The following is a 25,778-nucleotide window of genomic DNA, read 5'->3' as shown; positions in this document are numbered from 1 at the left end:
TGTTTTATTAGACATTGTTAGTAGCCATTCATGAACCTGAGAAAACGTTATACTTGGGAAGACTGGCATATTCATCAACCCTGTAGTCCTGGGATAAATTACAGTGGGATTCCTTGATGTTGACTGTCCTTGGAAATTGGGAGCCCATTCAGGTTTTATTAAATCTGGCCCTGGTTTCTAGCCACAGATGCAAAGTTCATCCATAATTAAGCAGATGAGAACTTTGCAGGGAAGAAAGGTGATTCAGGAGCCCAAGATAGATTCAAGATGGTATATGTCCCTCTCTCTCTGCCAAAATGTCAGACATGGCCTCTGCAGGTCTGGACCAAATGGTGGGAGCCATCATTGAAGTAAGGGGATCATAAATCACAGAAACAGATTGAGGCACTCTGCAGGGTTCTTGTCATGAGTCATTCTTCTTTTTCTGGGACCCACTGTGTTTGGGACAACCCTAGAGAGTTCGTGTTCTAATACTTGCCAAGGCTGAGGCTATGAACAACAGATTTACATACAGAATGCCATTCAGTGATGAAGGAGAGTTCTAATTTTCACTAGAATTCATGTTAACTTTTGGATTAAATAATATCAATCCTTATCTAAATTCTTTTTATTCCAAACATACTCCAAGTATTATTACCAAAGTGACTACTGCAAATCCCAAAGCTACTATTAGGGAAAGCTATTCATTCCTAAAGATTTAAGGGGCTCAGACAGAAGTTGACATGAAGAAGGGAAAATAAATTACACTTGAGTATCTCCTCTACCACACCTGATGCAGTTGAGACTTTGGTATGAATTTGGGAAAAGGATCAGTGACCAATATACTTTGTAAATATTCTTCATGAAACATAGACGGGGGTGGATAGCAATTGCTCTGAGAGTATAGAACAGAAATCTTGGTCTAGAACCCAAATGACTTACAATGAGAGGCATCTCGATTTCCTGATTTCTAATGTTGTCCTCTAATAACTGGGCAGGCCTCAGCATTCAAACTAGAAATAATCCTAGGTTCAGTCTTATCCACACTTTAGGGGCAGAGTGGGGATGGGGCATAGAAATTCTCATGATCCCATCACAGATGCACTAAACCAGAAAACTTAAAGGTGGGCCTGTTGTCTGTACCATCTAATAGCTCCACAAGTTGAGTCTGAGCCATGTCTCTGGTTAAGAGCCATCACTGTACAGCACTGTCTGTCCTAAGCCTCCTCCGAGACTGTGACATCAACCACTCCCTGCTGGACAGAAGCTTTGCTCCTATCAAAAGAATGTTTTTCATTAGCTTTTTTTTTTTTTTTTTTTTTTTTACTGAGATATAACTCATGCCGTAAAATTTACCCTTTTAAAGTATACAATTCAGTAATTTGTAGCTTATTCATAAAGTTGTGAAACCATTGCCATTACCTAATTCCAGAATATTTTCAGCAACCCACAAAGAAACTCCATACCCAATAGCAGCTACTCCCCGGTCTCCCCTTGCCACCAGGTGTTGGCAATCACTAACTAACTTTCTGTCTCTATGGATGTGCCTATTCTAGAAATTTCATATAAAAGGACTCATACAGTATGTGGCCTTTTGTGTCTGGCTTGTTTCACTTACCGTAATGTTTTCGAAGGTTCGTCTATGTCATAGCATGAATCAGTACTTCATTCCCTTTTATGGCTGAAAAATGTTCCACGGTATGGACGGATCACATTTTGTTTATCCGTTCACCAGTTGTCATGATCCATTTGGATTGTTTCCACTTTTTTTTTTTTTTTGCCATTATGAATAATGTTTCTATGAACATTCATGTCCAAGTTTTTGTAAGGACATAACTTTTCATTTCTCTTGGAGAAATAGCTAGGAATGGAATTGCTAGGTCATATGGTAATTTTGTGTTGAGCCTGACTGATTTCCAAAGCAGCTGCATCATTTTATATTCTTACCAGAAATGTATGGGCATTCCAATTTCTCGACATCCTCACCAACACTTGTTATTGTCTGTCATTTTTATTATTGCCATGGTAGTGTGAAGTATTACACTGTGATTTTTGCTTTGCATTTTCCTGATTGCTAACAATATTCAGCTCCTCTTAATGTGCTTATTGACCATTTGTTTGTCTCCTTTGGAGAAATGTGCATTATTAGGATCCTCTGCCCATTTTAATTGGGCAATTTGTCTTTTTATTCAGTTGCAAGAGTTCTTTATATACTCGTATTCTAGATACAAGTACCTTATTTGCAAAAATTCTCCCCCATTAATTGGGCTGTCTTCTCACTTTCCTGATACATCCTTTGAAGCACAGAAATTATTAATTTTGATGAAATCCGATGTATCTATCTTTTTCTTTTGCTGCCTCTGTTTTTGGTGTTATATCCAAGAAATCATGACTAAATCCAAGATCGCCAAGATTTATGCCTATTTTCTTTTAAGATTTTTATAGTTACAGCTCTTAAATTAGGTCTTTGATCCATTTTCAGTTACTTTTGTGTATGATGCAAGGAAGGGTCCGATTTCATTCTTTTTCATGTGACTATCCGTTTGTCCTGGCACCATTTGTTGAAAAAATGGTCCTTTCTCCATGAACCATCTCGGTACTTGTCAAAAATCAATTGACTAAAAATGTATGGGTTTATTACTTGACTGTCAAATTCTATCCCATTGATTTGTATGTCTATCCTTATGCAAGTACCACACCGTTTTGATTACTGTAGCTTTATAGTAAGTTTTGAAACCTGAAAGTGTGAATCCTCTAACTTTGTTCTCTTTTTTTTCCCCCAGGGTTGTTTTGGCTTGGGAATTAACATGAATTTTAGGAGCAGCTTATCAATTTCTACAAAAAGCCAGCTGGATTTTGATAAGGGTTGTACTGATCATTTCAGGAGTATTGACATCTTAGCATAGTTAAGTCCTCCAATACATGAATATAGAATGTCTTTTCATTTATTTAGGTCTTCTTTAATTTCTTTCAGCAGCATTTTGCAGTTTTTCATATACGGGTCATGGACTTCTTCTGTTATATTTACTCCTAAATGTTTTATTCTTTTTAATATCTTTGTATCTTTTAATTTCATTTTTAGATTGTTCATCACTAGAATAAAGGAATACACTGATCTTTGCCTATGGATCTTATATCTTGAAGCCTTGCTCAATTTGTTTCTTAGTTCCAATAGGTTTCTCGTGTGTGTGTGTGAGGATTTTTCATTTATACAAGATTCTGTTGTCTACAAATACAGATTTTCTTTCTCTTTTCCAAGAGAAATGCCTTTATTTGTTCTAGTTGTCTGGCTGTCCTCATTTGAACCTGTGGTATAATACTGAATAGAAATGGCACAAGTGTACATCCTTGTCTTGTTCCTGGTCTTTTGGGGAAAAGCTTTCAGTCTTTCACCACTAAGTACAATGTTAGCAGTGGGATTTTCATCAAGGCCTTTTATCAGTTGAGGAAGTCCCTTCTATTCCTAGTTTGTTGAATATTTTCATAACGAAAGGGTGTTGGATTTTGTCAAATGCTTTTCTGCATGTCTACTGAGATGCTCATGTGGTTTCTTTATATAGTTTTGAGTTATTGTCTTAGTGGTTGTCATAGGGATTACAATTAACCCCTTCAATTATCACAATATAGTTCAGATTAATACCACCTTTTTTAAATTTCAATAATGTGATGTTTAATTTTATGTATCAACTTGACTTGGCCATGTGATGCCCTGATATTTGGTCAAACATTATTCTGGGGTCTCTTTAAAGGCATGTGATGAAATTAACATTTAAATGGGTAGACTGAGTAAAGCAGATTGCCCTCCCAGATGTAGGTGGGCCTCATTCAATCAGTTGATGGCCTGAATAGAACAACATGAGTGCCCCTCTCTCCGGTAATAGAGAATTCCTCCAGCCTGACTGCCTTCAAACTAGGACATCAACTTTTTTCTCACTTTCAGACTTGAGCTGAAACATTGGCTCTTCCTGGGTTTTGAGCCTGCTAGCCTCCAGACATGAACTATACCATTGGCTCTCCTGGGTCTTCACCTTGCTGACTCACCCTGCAGACCTTGAGATCTGTCAGACTCCATAATCAGATAAACCAATTCCACATAATAAACAAACAAACAAACAAATATCCTATTGGTTCTGTTTCTCTAGAGAAACCTAATATGAATAGTGTAGAAAAACTGCACCTATACAGCACCATTCCCCCCTCTTTGTGTCCCTGTTTTCATATAAATTACATCTTGATACATTACATATTCATCAATACAAATTTGTAATTATTGCTTTATACATCTGTCTTTTAAATCAGAAGAAAAACAGTTATAAACAAAAAATATATTTTTACCATCTTATATATTTATCTATGTAGTTACCATACTGGTGCTCTTTATTTCTTCATTTGGATTTGATTTACTATCTAATGTCCTTTCATTTCAGCCTCAAGGACTCACTATATTATTTCTTACAGAGGAAGTCTGATATAACAAATTCTCTCAGTTTTTTATTTATTTTGGAATGTCTTAATTTCTCATTCATTGAAGGATATTTTTGCTGGTACAGAATCCTTGGTTGATAGTCTTTTTCTTTCAGTACTTTGAACATGTCATCTCACTGCCTCTCGCCTTGATAGTTTCTGATGAGAAACAAAACATATTTTTACCATCATATATCTTTACCTGTGTAATTACCATTACTGGTGCTCTTTATTTCTTCATTTGGATTTGAGTTACTATCTAATGTCCTTTCATTTCAGCCTGAAGGACTCACTATATTATTTCTTACAGAGGAAGTCTGATACAACAAATTCTCTTAGGTTTTTATTTATTTTGAAATGTCGTAATTTCTCATTCATTGAAGGATATTTTTGCTGGTACAGAATCCTTGGTTGACAGTCTTTTTCTTTCAGTACTTTGAATATGGCATCTCACTGCCTTCTGGACTTGATAGTTTCTGATGAGAAATCAGCTGTTACTTTTTTTAAGGACTCGTTGTATGCAATGAATTAATTCTCTCTTGTTACTTTCAATATTCTTTGTCTTTGGATAGTGTGATTATGATGTGTCTAGGTGTGGATGTATTTGAGCTTATTCTATGAGAGTCTAATTGGTTTTGTTTTGTTTCCAATTTGGGATATTTTTGACCATTATTTCTTCAAATATTCCTCTTAGAGCCTATTCCTCAGGTTAAAATGGGTCCTTTCACATAAGTGTTAGAGGTGTTTTTGTGCCTTTGGTTCCAAAGGCAAGTGAAAGAAAAACAAAAATAAATAAATGGGACTACATCAAACTAAAAAAGCTTTTGCACAGCAAAGGAAACCATCAACAAAACAAAAAGGCAACTGAATGAGAGAATGTATTTGAAAATGGTATTTCTGATAAGGGGCTAATAGCCAAAATATATCAAGAACTCATGCAACTCAACAACAAAAAAACAAACAACCCAATTATAAAATTGTCAGTGGATCTGAGTGGATATTTTTCCAAGGAAGATATATAGATGGCCAACAGGCACATGAAAAGATGTTCAACATCACTAATTATTAGGGAAATGCAAATGAAAACCACAATGAGATATCACCTCACACTTGCCAGAATGGCTATTATAAAAAAAATAAGACATAACAAATTTGGAGACGATGTAGAGAAGAGGGAACCCTCATAATACTGCTGATGGGATTGTAAATTGGTGCAGCCACTATTGAAAACAGTATGGAGGTTCCTCAAAAAATTAAGACTAGTGCTATCATATGATCCAGCAATTCCTCTTCTGGGTATATACCTAAAGAATATAACACTAATTCGAAAAGATAAATGTACCCTTATGTTCATTGCAGCATTATTTACAATAGCCAAAATATAGCCCAATTGTCTGGATATATGAATGGATAAAGGATACACACACACACACACACACACACACACCACCCTTGGAAAACTACTCAGCCATAAAAAAATGAAATATTGCCATGTGAGACAACATGGATGAATCTTGAGGGTATTATACTAAGTGAACCTTGGGACATGATCTACCAAACCAATCAAAAATAGTGCTTTTGCTTTGGTACTCAAAGTGTAACTTTTTTCCAGTAAAATTATTTTTTAAAAATTTTACAATGTGAATCTTACTTATTCCCAGAGTCTCACTTCATCAAGGTAATAGGAAAGGACAAATAAACCTTGCCAAAATAAGTTTAAAATACTTCCTCATAGGACATTATTACCAAGAAACAGAAAAGCATTATATTAAGCCACAGATAAAGTACTGATGGGAAAATCTTCTAGTTGCTGAAGCAAGTACACAGAGAGCAGAGATTCTCTCCCCTTTTTAAAATACATTTTTTTTAAAGGAAGATTTAGTTGGGGGAATAGATTTCACTATAAGATAATAATAGTTTCTAAGAGCAATAGGTTAAGTTTAAACTGGGTACTTAAATCCTGACTCTCAAATGTGGAACAAGGGTCAGTGCCACTTAGCCAAGGGCCTGGATGTGTTGTGATGGGGGAGGGGAACTTTGTGGCCAGCCATGGGGTACAGTGAACAAAGGTCAGAGAGAGAAGAGCTGAAAATGAAAATCAGAGAATGCCGAGGATCAGTATGGCTTACTCCCAATTTTGCTGGGCCAATCCTGCCTTACAAAATCTGCCAGGTCTAGGATTTCCCTCTAGAACCCTGGGCTGTCATCTAAGGCATCCAGAGACATCTGGTCAAGGAAGGGAGGGAGGGAGGGAGGGAGGGAGGGAGGGAGGGAGGGAGGGAGGGAGGACGAGTTCTTGTACTGGTATTTAGTTGATCCCAAGGCCTACTTCTTTTGACCCCATCTATGCCTGGACAGTTGTACCAGGGACTGTCTTCTTTTAGTAAAGGATGAGCTGTTTTAGTAAATTTAATACCATGGAAACAGAAGTTACACAGCCTGTGTCAAACAGGCCGATTACAAATGCTCATTGAATTAGAAAATGACAGCCCTCTCATTTAGTGACTAGTACATGCTGAAGGTTCATCTAGAATGAAGGGGGAAAGGGAGGAAAAAACCTTCTGCCACCAAAAATACTTCTTTCTCCATCTTTTAGTTTCTGCCCTTAGCCATGTTACAACTATACCTCTGTAAACCGCCCTTGATTTTTCTAGTTAGCTATTGTATATTAAGATTGTAATTTCTCACATCAGTAATTCAGGGACATAATAGTGCAGAAATAAGGGGGGTCAAAAATCTATGCAAAGCTATTGAGTAAACATTATTCCGATTTTTTCTTTTTTCTTCTGGAACCTCGTAGGGGAAAATGATTTCCAGCAGCAAACCTGCCTCTCGGCGCCCTGTATGCATTCACACATCCTCCCACTCCCACTCCACCTTCCTGTTGGCGTCATTTGAGACTGACGCCAACAGGCTTCCTGCACTTGCTTTAATTTATCTCTGCTGAGCTACTGCATTGGGGTCACAGGGAGGTTACAGCAGATGTTCTTCTCACTGCTCCTGCTTAATATTCACTTTGATTTTTCTCTTGGGGGTTACCACAGTAGGAACAAAACCGGAGGGGGCAGGGGAGATGATAAGATATAAAGGGGACTTGGAAGCTGTAGAGTTTTCTTTGGAAAGGGGCAAATGTGGCCAGTCGGGTCCAATTCTCTTTCATTTTATCAGACAGGCAGGAAGGAACCTGAACCTCACTATAAGGTCTTTCTAGGTAGGAATTACCTTGTTTATTCTCATATCCTTGGGATTTTGTATAGGGCTTGGCACAGAGAAAATACAGTTTTTTTGTTAGAGAGCAACGCTGAGAGTGGAGATGTGGTAACTGCCCGGGCAGAGAGGCATGGACAATCTCCCAGGACAGAAGGACGTAAGTGCACTCCTCACCTCGGCCAACAATCTCCTCTCTGGACTGTACACTCTAAGTTCCTTCAAATATGTGTCACAAGTTGAAATGGAGGGGACAGAGTGCAATGGAAAGGAACAGTCTTTTGAAATCTGTCCTTCATTCAACACATTTTTATCAGGTTCCTATGTGCTATTGTTTTAGCCTGTCAGGATACAGTAAAGGACAAAACAGACTAAAAGACCTGCCTTGTGGAGTTGGTATTCTGGTTGTTGGAGACATATGAAAAACAGTGAAAAGTTACCGCACAGCTTAGAAGTTAGGTGCTATGGAAAAAAGTAGAGGGGGGGGGTAAGGGGGATCAAGGTCACTAGTCATTTTCAAAATGGCCATGGGGGAAGATGTGCATCCTGGAGGGAGGACAGCCGAGCCAAAGCCCAAAGGTGGGAGCTACCTGGTTATGCCGAAGGAAAGCAAGGTCAGTGTGGGGAGGTGGAGTGAGCAAAGGGGGAGACTGTGGGAGCTGAGGTCAGAGAGATAACGGGCACACCCTGTGTGAGGCCTTGTGGGTAGGTGGCAGATTTAGCAAACAACAATATGGATTTCCAGTTATTAATCAATGTGAATTTCAGATAAACAATGTTTTTAAAGTATAACTGTGTCCCAGGTATTGCGTGAGGCATACTTATCCTAAAGAATGACTTGCTGTTTATCTGAAATCCAAACTGAACTGGGCATCTTGCATTTTATCTAGCAACACCACTTAAGGGCCATTATATGGACTCTGAGGAAAACTGGGAGCCTTTGGAGGGTCCTGAACAGAGGAGGGATTCCCTGTGACTCGGCTTAAACGGTTCTCTCTGGCTGCTTTGTGGAGAAGGCTGTGAAGGAGCAATGCAGGGAGCAGGGAAACCAGACGAGCTTGTTGAAGAAACCCAAGCTAAACACCAGGATTCAGGCCAGGCGGCAGGAGAGAGGTGATGAGAAGGGACCAGATTCCAGATACATTTTGAAGGGATAGCCAATAGGGTGCGCTGGCTGAGTGTCAGGTAGGAGACAGAGAGCCAAGTCCGCGATAACTCCAAGGATTTGGGCCTGCGTCGTGACATGCAGGGAGTTGTAATCAAATGGGTTACCGATGACTCTATAGGTGGTGTGGTTTGAGGTGCAGATGGGGCAAAGGTCATGAATTCCATTTTGGACCTGCTTAGTGTGAAATGTCATTCGGATAGGCGTGCAGAGGTCAAGTAGGCATTTGAGTATGGAGTTCAGGAGAGAGGCCTGGGCTGGACAAATAAATGTGGGACTCTTCAGCAGGCAGATGGCAATGAAAGCCAGGAGACTGGAGGAATGGATAAGATAATAACTGCTGCCCTCCAGAGGTCAGGAAAAAGAGAAGGAGCCAGAAAAGGAGATGCAAAGGACCGACCAACAAGTAGGAGGGAACTCTAGAGAATGTGATGTCCCTGAAGGCGGGAAAGAGTGTCGGATGCTACTGAAAGGTCCGACGAGATGAGAACTGAGGCCTATGGGATTCAGTCACTGGAGACCTCAACAGGAGCACTTCTGGTAGAATGGTGTGGGTGGAACTGGAGTGGGCTCAGGAGGGCAGAGAAGAAGTATAATGGGAGACAAAACAGACAGCCCTTTGGAGGAATCAGACATACTTAGCTCCTGCCACTTACTAGACGGGGCTTTGGGTAAATTCATTTTCTCAGCCTCAAGTGTCTCCTCTTGTAAAAAAGGACTAGTAATAGGGGTGCTGTAAGAATTAAATAAAACATGTAAAGGGTACGGCACATAATAAGTACTTAGTAAATTGATATGATTAACACTATTATAACACAATATTAATTTGTCACAGTGTTGGGGAGATACTTAACCTATCTGTGCCTCAATTTCCTTATCTGTGAAATGGGAGTAATAATAGTACCTACCCCATAGTGCTGTTGGAAGGGTTAAATGAGATAATCTACATAAAGCCCTTGGAACAAGCCGCTTGTGGTACATTATCTAAACTCAATAAAGCTCTTATTATCCAAACAATTTTGTAAATACAGGTCCACCTCTTTTGTAAATGCAGTGCTGCCCAGAAGTGCATAGTGCACCGACTTTATAAAATAACTTCCCATCTTAGCTACTATCCTTGTGTTAATGTGATTTAAACTCATTAACTTTTGACAGCAGCTGTCTCTGCTGCTTTGCGATGTGTAAAGCCCGATGCAAGTGATGGTTATTATAACTGACTCAAGATCTTGTCATGAGCTAAACCCACTCCCTGAACCACAGAAGTTGCCTGTCTTCACTTGAAAGTGAAGTCACAAGGGTTAACAGTTGTTTTCCGTCTCCCCAGAGAACCTGGAGAGCGTATAGTCTTATAACACAGATGCAGAACTGCAGGCATTCTTAATCATTTTGGGGAATCTCAGGTTGCCAAAGCCCTCCCCCCAGAAAATACACACACACACACACACACACACACACATACACACACACACACAATTTAACACCGTGATAAGAAAATCCTTCTAAAGACTCAAAATGTGCTTAAATTGTAAGAATTTTGCATTTTTTCTAAGTCAGAAATTTGTAAAGGAAATAAAAGATATATCTGCTTGGAAAATTCCAAAATAAAGATGGAAAGGTTATTTTTTTCTTTTCCTTAGAACTTTTTCAGTGGAGCAAGATAGAAATAGTAGTTGTAGCTCCCAAACATGCTTCTTAGGGGAGTGTTGGTGTTTCCCCACCGCCTTCAGGTAATAAAGGCCGACATACAGTGTTCAAGTCTAAGTTCTGTAAAAAGGGAAACCTCTGTGGCAGTTTCCTGTGGGATCAAATTAGGAGAAACTTTGGACTGTGGTAAGATCATCTCCTACGAGAATTATTCTGAGACCCTTACTTCCCAAAGAGTTCACTTATGTCACTTGTCTTTTCAAGTAAAGAGAGGTTGGATGAAGTGAACTATAAGCCCCACTTCCAACTCTGAAACTCTACAGTGCTACGCAGCAAAGTGTTGCAAGGAAAGGATTTTTAGCACCAGGCTTGGCCCCTGAACTCCTGTCCTAGATCGCCACCTAGCAGTGAGGAGGAAGCAAAATCGAATCGCTGCAGAGTTAAAAAAAAAAAAAAGAAAGAAATCCAGCTTTGGTGAAATATTCCCTCCACCCAATGTACTCTAGGCAGTAAGGCAGGTAGAGAAATCCTGGGTTCATAACCCCCAAGTTAAAATTCTCACGAGGTTTTCACACACCACTTTCACTCTTACTCTCCTGTTTCAGCCCCTGCTCCTGGAAGCTCAGCTCTCTAGCCTTCAAGGAAAACCTGGGCAGTGTGACCAACCAACCCTCAGCTGATGCCCTTTGTGACCCTAGAGCCCCCTCGCACTCCAAAGACTGCAGGGAGGCCCATTTTGTTAGGTTTCATAGCCGAGGTTCCAAACGCATCCTGCCAAATCAAGATAACCTGATTACTGTTTGAGTCCATAAACAGTTAAAGAAGTCACCACTGGCTCCGCTGTTGGGCATGTTGTTTCAACACTCCCCGTGTTGCCATAATATTTGGTCATTATTGGGAGAGGGGAAAAGCCACGATTTAGGCATATACTGTCCACATGACATCTTCACAATATTTAGTGGGAAAATGGCACCATGGGAGACGAATGAACATGGGATTTAGATATTAGATAATCAAATTGAGTTTGGGGAAAATGAGGAGATGCTAATCAGTGGGGTTAAAGGCTGAATAATGCAGGACGAGTAAGTCTTGAGATCTGTTGTACAACATTAAGCCTATAGCTAACAATGCTGTATTGTGTTCAGAAGGCAGATCTCACGTTCAGTGCTCATGCCACAATTAAATGAAAATGAAATTTAAAAACCAGTTGCAGGAGTCTATCACTACCCTGTTTCATTTATTTAAAATAAAAATGACTAACACAACAGTTCTCAACTTCTTATTCCCACGCCAGTGTTTCGAGGCATAAGATGCTCCAGTGTGTCAGAGGGGCCCACAGTGTCAGAGTTGCATGGAAGGACGAGTGGGGTGGAGTGGACTCTCTCAGAACGAGGCAAAGAACTAGGAAATGGCGGGCAGGAGGGGGCAGCATCAGTAGTTTGAAAAAGTTCTCCTGTCACCGGGTAGCATGCTCCTCTCACCCCTTCCTTACTATTCTAAAGTTCAAAATCTACAGTGAGAAAGGTCAGGACGTTTGTGTGTCGGGGTGGAGGGGGTTCTTGTGGTTGGGACCACCTTCCTGCACAGTAGCTCCCCGCCCTGGCTGCTCACTGAAACACGTGGGACAATGGGGTCAGCACCCCTGGAGGATGATGTAGTCCCCATTTGGGAAAGCTCCTCCTGATGGTTAACCTACAAGGCCAAGCTTGCACACAGTTTGTGAATCTAAAAAGTTTAGCAAATACAAAACTTCCATCAATCGCAGCAAAAGTTGTTGAAATACACACTGTCTACCTGATCATAAGCAGTAGCCCCATTGCCTAGAACATAAGACGTACAGAGGATGCTATCACTTCATTATAACGAAGGGTTCCACCCCTTTACTCTCAACTTGCTTAACTGTCCTACTCCTGATCAGTACAGGAATGATGTGACTTTTAAAATTCATTAAACAAAGGACGAACCATTAGCTCTGGCCTGTATCATGTATGTTTGCTTAAGTTTAATCCTGCTAAGCCAAGGGGAAAATAGGTATCATCCAATAAGAGGAAAGTATCATGAAAAAGAAATATGGAACATTCTGTGGGGATATACTTTGCCTAATAATATCCTAAATGGCGCACACAGAGTCTTATTTAACTGACAGGTATTTTCATATACGTGGTATAAGAAGAGATTTTCCATCAGAACCTGGGTAACAACACTACAGTAACAGGATACTTTATCAAGAAGTTATTCTTCTAGTAAGTCCAGTGGAATGACAGATTAAGGACAAGTTTGTAGCAAACACCTCCTAAATGGAGTTTGTGATCCATGTGGAAATAATCTGCTTTAGGCAGAAGAGCTACTGCAGCAAAGCTTTGAATGTGGCATCAGGAAATCAAGTAAGCATAACTGCTTACTTACAGAGCACTGAATTACAGCCACAGATGGGACTAGGTTTGGTATTCAGTGTGTGGAACGGTCTCAAGAGAATTTAAGAAACTGGGAGATGTTTTAAAAGGGTTTGACATGTTGCTATAAACAAGAGAAAGTAAACAAGTCTTTGAAATGTGGCTTTCAGGTACTTAAGAAGTGGCTCCAGTGTGAATGAATTTCCAATTTCACAGAATAAATGTATTTATCTACAATATGGCAAAGATTTACAAAGGCCAAAGTACTTTAAGAATACAGAAGTCGTGAACTAAAAACGAAGACAAATATTTTAGTCAAGAAGAATATCAAATCTCTATTATCACAACTACACAAATTTTGTATTTTACTCAACTAAGTTCTTTGGGTCACATATTTAAGTGAAATTATCATTCCTGCAGAATCACCGCAACAAAAACTAATTATAAAAAAACACCTAGACATTTTTAACAAAATAAACGCCAACTTCATAAATATTTAAATAAATCAAACAAAATGCTGTTACACACTCCAAAGAATAGGCTAATCATAATTCCTTGATTCCAATAACTTCCCATTAGTTCTACAACAAAAGTTGAGAGAGCAGAGATTCATAAATTTGGTTTCCTCATCAAAATATCTGAATTGCACATCAAGAATAATCAAGTAAACACTGTTTCTTATAACCATTTTTCCATAAATTAAAAAACATTTTAAATAATTTTAAAAGAAATACGAAGTTTATACCAAACAGAAAAAGCTACAAACATTTCTTGAAAACTACGCTTATAATCAAGAAAATTTAGCTGTGAATAAATTCTCTACTCAGTTTTGGGGTAGATCAAACAATGTTATGTGAAAAGTGGAACAAAAGGGAATTATGATTCTAAATATCACAGCAGTCTTTGACTAAGAAATTAAAACAATTTGTCTACATGGTTAAACAGCAGAGTTTAAAATATTCTGGTTCCAATAGGCCAATGACACCAAAACTTACCAGGCTGACTGGGGACCGAGACAAAAGACACCTACACTGTTAGGAATAGGGCTAAGTTCAAAGAAAACACAGGTTTAGTTGATACACCCCTTGGTTGGCATGTTGGCAAACGTCAAGATCTGAATGGGCTTTAGGAAATGAAATCTTGTAAATAAGTCTTAGGGATGGCTCCTGCAAAATTATGAATAATGCTGTCGTGGCATTGGATGTATAAATAAGATGAATTTAAGTCAGAGAAGACATTAAAAGTTTATTAGAAAAGTCTGCTACACCGTATAAAAATTAATAGGACGCTTCAGAAAGACTGCTCTGTAAGATGTTGGTTTCTCAGCCCTTATAATGCCTCCCTTTCAGATTTTTTTGGTAGAGCTGGCCCACTGTTATCTAAGCTATTATCCATGTTCAAGAATACGAGATCTTAGTAAATCTATCCCTCTCCTCTCCCAAACCAGGGGTTTGCTCAGCTACCGGAGCCACCAGTCTTTTGGACATATTTACCAAACTATGTCTTCTGACATCAAATCATTTAAACTACACGAGAGAGTTGCAATATTTTCCTGTGGAAAGGGCACCGAGCTAGGAGTCAGCAGGTAAGGGCATGTAAGCTGTTGTGACTGTAGGCAAGTCAGTCTTTCTAGGCTTCAAATTTCCTCATCTAAGGTCCCTTCTAGATCAAATTTCTGTAATTCTAAGTCTTTAACTTAAACATAGTCTGACTGAAGGCAGAAGCCTCTAGTTATACCCACGCTTGAAATAGACAACTGGCATCTCAAATGCGTGAGTTAGGGGGAAAAATCATGGCTGACTGTAGTTGGAATGGCCCCTCATCCCCATGGTGTGTTTTTAGGAAGAGCGGTATTAGCTACAAGCCACTGGACTTAAAAACCTGAGGGCCTATTAGTAAAACCACTCCCTCTTCCATCCCTAAAGAGTTTATAACCAGGGTTTTCCTGTATGTCCTCACCCCCATTCCCTCTCACACACCTCAGGCTCCCACCTCCCAGTCAACATTTCTTGGGGACCTCCATTACTTTTAATAGATCCTCAGCACCAAATACGTGGGAACGGGGGCTGTTTCAAGTATAGATGTCAACCCATCTTTTAACAATAAAAAACAATTAATTTAACCCTAAACCACAGAGCATCTATGTGTCTTTTGAACATTTCTTATTGCTGTTCCTGCCCATATACAGGAACCTATTTACTCATTTTCAAATGAACTACTAAATTTGTTTGATGCTTTGGACTATTTTAGTTAACTACCAAACAAAGCCCATCTAAAAGGTAGGTAAACAAATGGACAGATTGGTTGTCCTAGTCAAAGCCAAGTGGTCAAAATACACAAGCCTCTCAACAGTCCATTCTATACTCTGCTAACTCAAATAGGACGTTAACTATTAATTACTAAATAGGCTTATTTCTAAGTGTGTTGACACTTATCAGTGTGAGATGGCTCTGTCTAAATGATTCTCTATCTGGCCATTTGCAAATGGATAGGATTCTGAAAGGGCCTTCACAAAAATCTCCCCATCTAATTGCCAAAGTGTAAAATCAGTCGCTGTCAGGTTACCCAGCATTGGCAGAGTTCCTCCTGGTAGCTGAGTACTATTACAGAGAGGGTTACAGTCTGACCTACTAAATATGTAAATGTTGCTTCTACCTGATTCACTTTGTCCCAAACTCAATGACTGCCCAGCTGGAGAGGTGAAGTATATTACTCAAACGTGGTTTCTTCTTTAAAGGAAGAATTTTGAAAAGCATCATTCCAAATGAATTTTCTTCTTTAGAAACAAATTATGGGTAATTACCTAAACATACATGATTTCCTCCACATCACAGGTGAGTATCACAAGTACTATTTAACTGTCATATTTAACTGTTTATTGACCCTCCACATAACTCTTCAACAGTTTTCCCCAATAAAAATACCTGATATAAAATCATAAAAATCCAAATGGGAGCTTGTTCTTTCTGTTGGGTCAACTATCAGTAATGTTTCTAGATTACCTGTTGTTTTTATTTTTTGTCAGTTGGTATACCATCATTATTCTAGGTATACTGGAATTAAAGGCGAATCTAGATTTTTAAATTTTATTTCATTACACGTTTTCTCTAAGGATTTTAAACCAAAAACTATCAGCATTTAGAGACTCTGGGTTTAACTTTGTTTTACGATTACTTACTTCTAAGAAAGAAGTTTCAGCCAGTAAGATTCTAAATTTAAATGTACTTTTATATTTACTCTCATCTCACTCCCTTCCTCAGTGTGCATTTTGCCGGTTAAGTAATTGAGAAGGAAAGAGGAGAGATTCCTTATTGTAGAAAGAGAGAAAGGGAGGAGAGGCTACCTCTGCCACTGGCTGCCAAAACAGGAGGTCGTAGAAGAGGGCCTAGAAAGGTGAGAACCTAGTTACATGCTGCCAGCCTGTAATTCACACCTCTTTCTCTGAATCTACTTCTAAGACACGCTTCTGTATTGGATTTTTTAATTTTGGGGAGAAGTCTGGTATTTTACCACAAATTAATATCACACATTCTTTAATTTCACCTTTTGTTCTTTTCTTTTCTCTCGATGGTTTATGCTATGAGTTTAATAGAATGTCATATAGTATTTCACACAATTGGATTTCAGAGAACATCATGTTATATAAAATGCTTAAACAATACGACCGTAGAAGAACTGCCACGTTAAGGTCCCTGCAAACTGTGATGACCACAGAGATGGCTCAGCTAAGTTTCAACAATCAGTCTGTATAATTTTGTTACTAGTCTCCAAGGAATTTGCTATACTGAAAAACAGCTTAATTTTTTAAAATGTAAATATATTTGTATTACCAAAGCTTCGGGTGTGGATTTTCTTATAGATCCTACTACTTCAAAGAACTAATGACGGTAAGGATCGAAGCCCTGAATTCTCTCTCTGATACAGAAGATTTAAAACGGATAGAAAAAGCAGTCTTAAAATTCAGACATGCTTTTTCTGGAGACAGGGATATGAGATGATTTTTTTCTTACTAAATACGGATCACAAAACATTAGTTTTTCAGTTTTCATTTATCAGTCATGATATATTCAAGAAAACCATTTATAGAAACATAAAAACAAAAAATAAAAACTCCATTAAACTATATTAAACAAAAGTGAACTACATAGAATAAGAAACATAAATAAAAATTAAAAATTAACAATAAATGCCAATACTTACACAACAAAGTAGACTGTTAGCACAATAAAAGTACCATACAGTCATACAGAAAGACAAAGATTTCAGCTACCAAAATACTGTTTTGTCTCAATACCTCCTCCTTGTGTTGGCCTGGGAAATCAGCAGGCCCTAAGCAGTGGGTTTATTCTCTCCTCCCTTCCTCCCTCACGCTTCCATCCGTTTCACACTGGGGTACCAGTGCAGGAAGCTCCTGGATGTGGCTAACCGGGCAGCAGCTCCTAAGGCAGCAGTGGCTGTACTTCGAGGAATGTAGAATTTCTGAGAAATCTGGTGCTCAGGAGACAAAATCAAAGAGAGCTGGTCCATGGCTCCATGACTCTTATCTTTGAACACTGTAATAGCATGGCTACTAGAAAAATCTTCATTCTTTAGGCTCTTTGGAGAGCTTTCCACTGAAAAAGAAAGAAAGCACAGGTCTTTTCAAGGGATTCTCACACTCACTGCCTTCTCTCTCCTACTCTAGAGCTTTACTAACATGTGTTGCAATCATCTTCTGTTAGGCAGTGACAATTACCAAGAGCAAATCAGAGAGGATGCGGCTTGGAAACCAATCAACAAATGGAAAGGAAACGAGAATGGGGAATCATGCCTTGAGATAAAATAAAATCTTGTCTGGATGGAGGCAAAAATGAGGGAAAAAATGCACTCTGAATAAGGAAGGGAAGCTTTCTTTCTAGGACATCACAAATTGGATATAATTCCAATTCCAGGGAAGAGTGCTTAATCTCCCCCATTTGCTTCCAGCAGTGAGCAAAACAGTGTCCCATGGACGTATTCTATTGCCAAAGTGGTTCCAATTCCAAGTCTGTACCAGTGTAAAAACAAAACTGACCAAGACTGGTTGCTATGAAGTTCCAAAAGCCAGTTATCAGCCATAAAATGAATTCTTCAGGAATTCGTTTCAACTTAGAAGAATGAACCTTTCAAATGAAATAAATTGCTGGGAACTCACATGTCCCGGAGACCCGAACAGCCAAAGAAGAGAAAGCTAGACATACTCACATGTGTACGCTAGACCAGTTCTACTAAAAGTAGCTGGTCTAGGAAGTGCTTATTACCTGCCTACAACGAAGGAAGGAGCTTTTGCCAGCATACTGCTTCCTTCAAGAAAGTGCTGCTTCAGAAAAAAAATCTCGGTGAGCTGAACAACGTGCTATTGTATTGTCCACCATCATAAACGCTTCACACACTGGCATTGGTCTTGCTGACTTCATTTTGAAAAGCACTGCTCTAGACCTTAAAAACACATTTATGACGAACTATATTCAAGGAAGATTTGACAGAGTATTCTAAAGAGTAAAACTCTAACCATGTAACTAAAATGCCCACTAGAAAGGAAAAGATATGGTGAGTTCTAATGCAATAATACGGTTTTACCAGACGTCTTTGGTGAGCTCAGATTTTAAAAGATATAAAAATATGAAAGCAGGGATACATGATCAAAGAATTTAAAAGAGCAGCAAAGCTTCTGCTTCCAGACATGATGTTAATTCAACAAGGATTGGAAAACAATCTTTCCTGCTTTAAACAATTGGAGACCTGGGTGAAATATATGAAACAGCAGCTTTTAGACACTGAACCACAAGCGTGCAGGACTGAGATCCCTGAGAGAAGGGAAAAACCAAAGTGAGCCCTACAAGTACCTTAGCTCACTGTCAGGAGATAATTTCCAGGCTGCATGCAGCATAGGAGGAAGAATACAAACTGAGCCTGGAGGTCTTGGTGGGTTGAGACGACAGAGTCTATAATTTTTGGGGGAAAGTACCAGAGAAGAGAAGAGCTGCAGAGAGAGAAACAGCTGGAGATCTGCAGAGAGGTCCTTTAAGTCTTAGGCTGAGTAGTGATCCGACTCGTGCATGAGTCAGGAAACCACCAAGGCTAGGGGAAAACTATCGGACAGGAGCAGGCAGAACAATCACTGTAGCTTATACGGGGGCAAAACAGTTTGTGTTCCCACCAGCCATACTGTAGGGACATCCTAACACAGAGGACATCCAGTCCCAGCAATACCCTCAGAAAGGTACTGCCTAAATAGTCAGACCAACAGTGTAAAGACTTCTCTAGACCAGCCTAATGAAGCCTAAAAGAAACACAGAAAGAATCCAACCAATTCCAGGTAATTTCACTGCATTCCCTCCACCTCAAACAAATAAATAAAAAGGTAGATATATAGATACAAAGGAAAGAAGACAGGGAGGGAGGGAGAAAGGGGAAAAAGAGACCCAAGTCAACAATCTAAAATTCATAGTGTCTTGCCATCCAATAAAAAATTTACCAGATATCAAAGCAGCAGAAAAATATGACCTGTTATCAGGAGAAAAATCAATCAATAGAAGCTGATTTCAAAATACTACAGCTGACAGAATGCAGAAATGATACACTGCTAGAATCACAAGACATTAAAATATCTCTTATATGAATACTCCAGCCAGGTTCTCAAGAAGGCAGAGGAACAATATGAATATGGTGAGGAGAAAAATGGAAGCTATAGAAAAGAGCCAAACCAAACCTCTAGAGATGAAACATATCGTTTCTGAGATGAAAAATACACTGGATGGGAAAAGAACATCTTACACACTGAACAAGAAAATGTTAGTACACTTGGAGACATAATAGTAGGAACAATCCAATAGCAAACAAAGAATGCGAAAAAGAACACTGTCAATGAGCTGTGGAACAACAGCAAATGGTCTAGCACATGTGTAATGTGCAGCTGGAGTCAAAACCCGGGAGAGAGGGACTGAGAAAACATTTAAAGAAATAATGATTGAATTCTTTTTGAGGGTTGGACGTTTATTCCTAACACAGAGCCTATGCAAGACATCTCCAGAGCAGGGTCCGAGTGGGCCCTAGCACCTCAGCTGCTCTACCTTCCAGGCCCCGCCTGCTGCCTTCCCAGCCCCTGGTGTTTGCTTGGGCAGGCAGCAGGAAGCATCGCAGACAGGCCCAGGCACAGGGTTAGATGAAGCTCTTCTACTGGAATGATGGCAAGTTGGCCCAGCGGCTAGTCTGTTGCTTCCCCTCCTGGGAGGTTCTGCCTCCACTGCAGTTAAGGCCACCAGGATGAAAGCAGGGTCAGGGCTGGGACCCACTGGAGCCTTGGGAAGCACAAGGTGGGGTCAGTGGGATTGGGAGAGGAGAGATTGGGAAGGGCCTGATTAGAATAGAAACTGATGATTTTTCTAAAGTTAACGGAAACTACAAACTCACAGACCCGAGAAGCTCAATTAACCCCAGGCAGAAGAAATACGATGAGAACCACACCAAGGCACCTTCTAATCTGATTGCTGAAAACCAGTGAGTGATATGAGAGAAAATCTTAAAAGCAGCCGGAGAAAATAATACGTTCCAGTAGCCCCCTTATCCACAAGGGATATGTCCCAAGATCCCCAGTGGATGCCTGACACCCCAGATAGTGATGGATACTGTATGTACTATTTGTTCATACATACATAGTTTAATTTATAAATTAGGCACAGTAAGAGATTAACAATAATAACTAATAATAAAGGAGAACAATTATAACAATATACAGTAATAAAAGTTATGTGAATGTGGTCTCTCTCTCTCTCTCAACATAACTGATCTGATAACCCAGACGGCTACCAAGTGACTAACAGGTGGCTAATGTATAAAGCGTGGAGATGGGGGACAAAGGGATGATTCACGTTCTTGGCGGGATGGAGCAGATGGCAAGGGATTTCATCATGCTACTCAGAAGGGCCTGCGATTTAAAACTTATGAAATATTTCTGGAATTTTCCATTTAGTATTTTCAGGCATGGTTGACCACAGGTAACTGAAATCACAGAAAGCGAAACCATGAATAAGGAGGAACTACTGTACAGAGGAACAAAAATAAGAACAACAGATTTCTTGTCAGAAACACTGACAGAGTGACATGTTTTAATGCACTGAAAAAATCTGTCAAGCTTTAACTCTACGTCCATAAAAACAATCTTAAAGGAATAAAGGGAAAATAATGGCTTTTTCTAATGTACAAAAGCTGAGAGAATACACCAGGAGCAAACCGGCAATACAAGAAATGTTAAAGTTCTGCAAGAAAAAAAGAAAATACTACTACATGAAAAGCTGGACTGACAACAGGCATTGGCAAACTACAGCCTACCACCTGTTTTGCAAGTGGAGTTTTATTGGAAAAGAGCTATGCTTATGCATTTGTGTACTGGCTATGGCTACTCTGGTGCTACATGGTGAGGATTTGCAACATAGTCTGTTTGGATTGCAAAGCTGAAAATATTTACTTTCTGGCTCTTTACAGAAAAGCTCTTGCTGTAAAAGTCAGGCTTCCTGATTTCCACAAGGAAATAAAGAACACTGAAAATGACAAACACATGAGGAAACAAAAAAGAATTGTCTCATTTTTACTTTCTTTAAAAGAAAACTGACTTTGTAGCAAAAACAATAAGAATGGATTTTGAGATTTACAACATATGAAGGAGTAAAAACTATAACAATAGCTCAAAGGCTGGGAAGGGGAAAATGGAAGTATGCTGTTTAAGGTTTTCGTACTATACATGTGATAATTTGAAGTTAGTAATTTAAATATATAGACTATAAATCCTAAAGCAAACATTCAAAGAACAAAAACAAAACAACAGAGTAAATAAAAAGTCCAGAAATAGACCGTCACATATACAGCCTACTGAGTTTTGAGAAAGATATCAGGCAGTTTAATGTAAAAAGAATATTCTTTCCAATAAATGGTGCTGGAACAACTGAATATTTATGTGCAATCAAAATAAACATTGACCTTTATATCACATCATATACAAAAATTAATGAATTGGATCACAGGCCTAAATGTAAGAATTAAAACTATAGAAATTTTATAAGACGAAATCTTACTTGGGTTAGGAAAGATTTCTACAGGGCACACACAAAGCTCAAACTATAAAGAAAATCAACAAATCTGACTTCATCACTCTTCCAAAGACGCTATTAAGGAAAAGGTAAACCATGAACTGGTCACACACACACACCCCTCCCCCCTGACAAAAGATTTGTGTCCACAACAAAAATGTTTTACAAGTCAATTAAAAGAAGATAGTCCAATAAAAATGAGCAAAACTTAAACAGGCAATTTGTTAATGAAGTTATACAGATGGCACATGAGCACATGAAAAGAAGGTCAACACCACTGGCACATTAGGAAACGTAAATTAAAACCACAATAAGATACCACTACACACCCAACTAAAATAGCAAGCTCGAAAGAATTGACGATACGTGTTGGCAAGGATGTGGAGCAATCAGAACTTTCATTACACTGCTGGTGTAAATACAAAATGGTACAGTCACTTTGGAAAACATTTTGACAGTTCTTAAAAACTTTAACATGCACTGACCATATGACCTAGCAATTCCACTAAGGACATGCTGAAAAGAAATAAAAAACAGTATGTCTACACAAAGAGCTGTACGTGAATGCTCACAGTGGCATTATTCATAATGGCCCAAATCTGGAAACCACCCACATGCCCATCATCTGGTGAACAGGGAAACAAACTGTGGTCCATCTGTACAACTGGGTACCGCTCAGCAATAAAGACGAACGCCCTTTTAGCACTGGCAACATCATGAATGAATCTCTAAAACATTTTGCTAAGTGAAAGAAGTCACTTTCTCCTTCACACATAAAAACTACATACTATATGATTCACTTAGTATGAAATTCTAGAAAAGGGAAAGCAACATGCCAGGAGCCAGCACGTAGCAGGAGGGAATGACTGCACAGGAATGTGACGAAACTTTCATATTGATGACAATGTCCTATAACATGATTGCCGGGGTGATTACAAGATCGCATACATTTGTCAAAACGCACAGAATTGTACACTTAAAAGTCAGCAAATTTTACTGTATGTAAAAGCCCTCCCCGACACCAACTGCAGGAAAAAAAAGAAGAGTGGCAAAGTGAAAGGGAACCATTGAGCCTAGGATTTGAGACAAATGCTAAAGTCAGCAATTTTTCAAGTTATGTTCTGAAAAAAAAAAAATGGTTTTTTAGCAACATGGTGAACAACTGTATTTGTTAAATGTAAGTAAACCTACCAGAACCAGAATGCTTTTCTGGGGCATCAAACACTGTAGGAGTTGAATTGAGTGCTGCCGTGGAAAACTGAACTTGCTTTGGCTGAGGGTGAACGTTTTTAGGCTCAAACTGGCTCCGGTCTGCTGAGTGGTGTGACTGGATAAAAGAGATGCAGAACTCCTCCAGTTTGGGCAATGGGGAAGAATCCGAAGGCTCCTTTAAGTGTGGCCGCTACAGAATGGGAAAGATGAGGCAAAAGCATGAAAAGTAACTGTTAGTATAACAGGAAGAATTAAGCCTGTTTTGTCTCCTTACAAAAGAAAGACAAATACTTTTTATTTCACATATAAAGTACTTATTTTAAAGAACCTCTCTAGAAAAAAAAATAAGTCCTCTGTAGTGACCAACTCAATCAAAAAAACATTTATTGAACACATATTACGAGCAAACATGGTACACGTGTTGCCAGGCATCGCTAAGGAAGAGTAACAGGAAATGAGGGACCACATTCACTGAGCACTCAGTCAGACGCAGTGCTCGATTATTTGCATGTGTTTCTTCATTTAAACATCGGAATGACTGCTGTAGGTGAGGCGTTGTTATGTTTTCTGTATTACAGCTTCTTTCACTTAGTACAATGCTTTTTAAAGAGAGATGGAGTAAGTTATCCAGTGTCATTGATAAATGACAAGGCAGAGATCTGTGTGCATGCCCAACCACACCACTTCCCAGGAAGATACGATCCCTGTCCCTATGGATCTCACGGTCCTCACAGAGGGAAACAGCGTCTGGGCTGCTGCTTGTCATGGAGAGAGACATTAACTGCATTCTGCAGTGTGAACAGCACACTAGGAAAGCACAGAGCGTTAAAGGAAGGCTCCTCAGATGTGCAAAAGGTGTATGAAGGAACCACGGTTTGAGAGGAAGAGATGAACGTCCCAGAGACTGAATTTGGGCTAAGTGAATGAAATGCCAAATTTTAACACACAAAAGTAGAGAAGCCTAGTAGTCAAATTTCATGATTCAAATTGTCCTGCTGTTTTCAGGATGCTCATAACACAGTTGAAACACAAGAAACAACTGTATTTTGTTTCAGGGTTAGTGTTTTCTGCCAAAGCAACATAAGAAAACTATCCTAGATGATAGGACAGATATAGAGCTGAAAATTTATAGCTAAGTTAAAAAAAAATAGCTGTTTCTCTATCTCTAACATAGACATGTAATCGATCTTTTAATTCTAGGCTCAGGATTTTCGTCTGAAGAGATGAATAACTATATTAAGTTATTTGAAATCAATTTTAAAATCAACATACATTTTATGTATATGTATACTATGAAATGCTAATGAAGAGATCATTAACCAGAATTATTTTATTTTCTAAAAATGATAGTACTTCCTCATGCAAACCTGTGGAAATAGCATTCATTAGATATGAATATTATTAGGTAAATACCTCTTGAATCCTGGTTGTCCCACTGTTTTTTTCCTGAGCACCCAGTTCTTCTGGTGTTTGAACTTTTACTTTCATTCTATCCACAAGGCCTGAAGGCTGCCATGAATCATCCCACGTGTCTTTGGGTGTAGAGAAACACCAATCCTGCAGAGAAAAATTTTGCAATGAACCGAGATACAGAGCCACATGATCCAAACAGAGGATACCGTGGACGAGGTAAATGCAAGGAGGCAACAGATATTGAACAAGAAAAGGTATTTATTAACTTTCTCTATCAGTGACTTTTCTCCCTGTGTTCGTGGTCCATACATAGTATCTTGAATCCCTTTGTACACAGATCTCATAAAAACAAATACAACTTATTTGTAGTATTTTCTTCAATACTGTTTTCATGGCTAGATGATTTTTCATGATCATCTAGTATTTAAATGACAGAGATTATAAGGAGCCACTTAACTGCACATATTTCTTTTTTTCATAACCAGTAGGAAAGAAATTAAAATTTAATAGTTAGGACCAATACTAATTAGCAAATGTTCCCACTGCAGAGATCTAGAGGTTATATTATATACCAGAGTAATGCAGCAAAGATGAAATTAGGGAAAATGATTTATTTATAGATCCTAAGGCCCTGACTAGGTGCCAATGATCAAACAAAAACCATAGTGACTGAAAGCGTAGCGAGGCACAGTAAGTCCATGGTTTATTATTCTTGCTCCATCCTATCCCCTCCCTACCACTACTATCTTTGGAAGAAAAACATGCATTCTTCTGAATTATCTTCTGAGAAATCACTGTGAATTCCAAAATATATAGCTTTCTTGAGGTGTGGACAAAAGTTTACACTTCCTTTTTTCAATAGTGATTCGCTTTCTGTTTTCTCGAGGATCTAACCTTCTCTGGCATTTCTTTACATGACAGATACGGCTTCCTTCCACCAAGGCTGGAGGTAAATAAGCAGGCGGCAGCATCAGCTCCTTGCGCCATTTCAGTTCGCAAAGGTCCCCAGTTCTCATCCCAGATATCATCACCTATGGTCACTGACTCCAGGCATGGCATTTCAGTGGGGATCTCACCCTAGAATGTATCAGAAGACAAAGAAAAGCTTTAATTTAGAGTTCCTGTATGAGCACATTTTAAAATTTAGGTTTACAATTTTTTTCCTGACTCCAGGTAAAGATGGCAGTTTGAACACAC

The 25,778-nt window shown here is 39.0% G+C and overlaps 1 protein-coding gene across 5 annotated transcripts in view; it reads right to left on the bottom strand.

Annotated features, from left to right (window-relative positions):
* TDRD5 (tudor domain containing 5) overlaps positions 1 to 25,778 on the bottom strand; it is an 84,318-nt gene that overhangs the window by 8,259 nt on the left and 50,281 nt on the right. For 3 of the 5 annotated variants that reach the window (XM_088801602.1, XM_088801598.1, XM_088801601.1), the window contains 4 exons: positions 25,476 to 25,658; positions 24,582 to 24,725; positions 23,148 to 23,358; positions 13,108 to 17,465 (listed from right to left, as the gene is read on the bottom strand). In XM_088801602.1, the coding sequence (XP_088657728.1) occupies positions 17,218 to 17,465; positions 23,148 to 23,358; positions 24,582 to 24,725; positions 25,476 to 25,658 (786 nt within the window). In that variant the 3' untranslated portion in view covers positions 13,108 to 17,217. Of the gene's footprint in view, positions 1 to 13,106; positions 17,466 to 23,147; positions 23,359 to 24,581; positions 24,726 to 25,475; positions 25,659 to 25,778 lie in introns of those variants that run through there. The other 2 variants (XM_088801599.1, XM_088801600.1) reach the window with 2 other exon arrangements.

The sequence above is a fragment of the Rhinolophus sinicus genome, chromosome 11 (assembly GCF_057876585.1).
Source record: "Rhinolophus sinicus isolate RSI-liver-muscle chromosome 11, RSI-T2T, whole genome shotgun sequence".
Lineage (NCBI taxonomy): Eukaryota > Metazoa > Chordata > Mammalia > Chiroptera > Rhinolophidae > Rhinolophus > Rhinolophus sinicus.
Note: the sequence above shows the minus strand (reverse complement) of the source record. Positions and strands in the feature narration are given on the sequence as shown.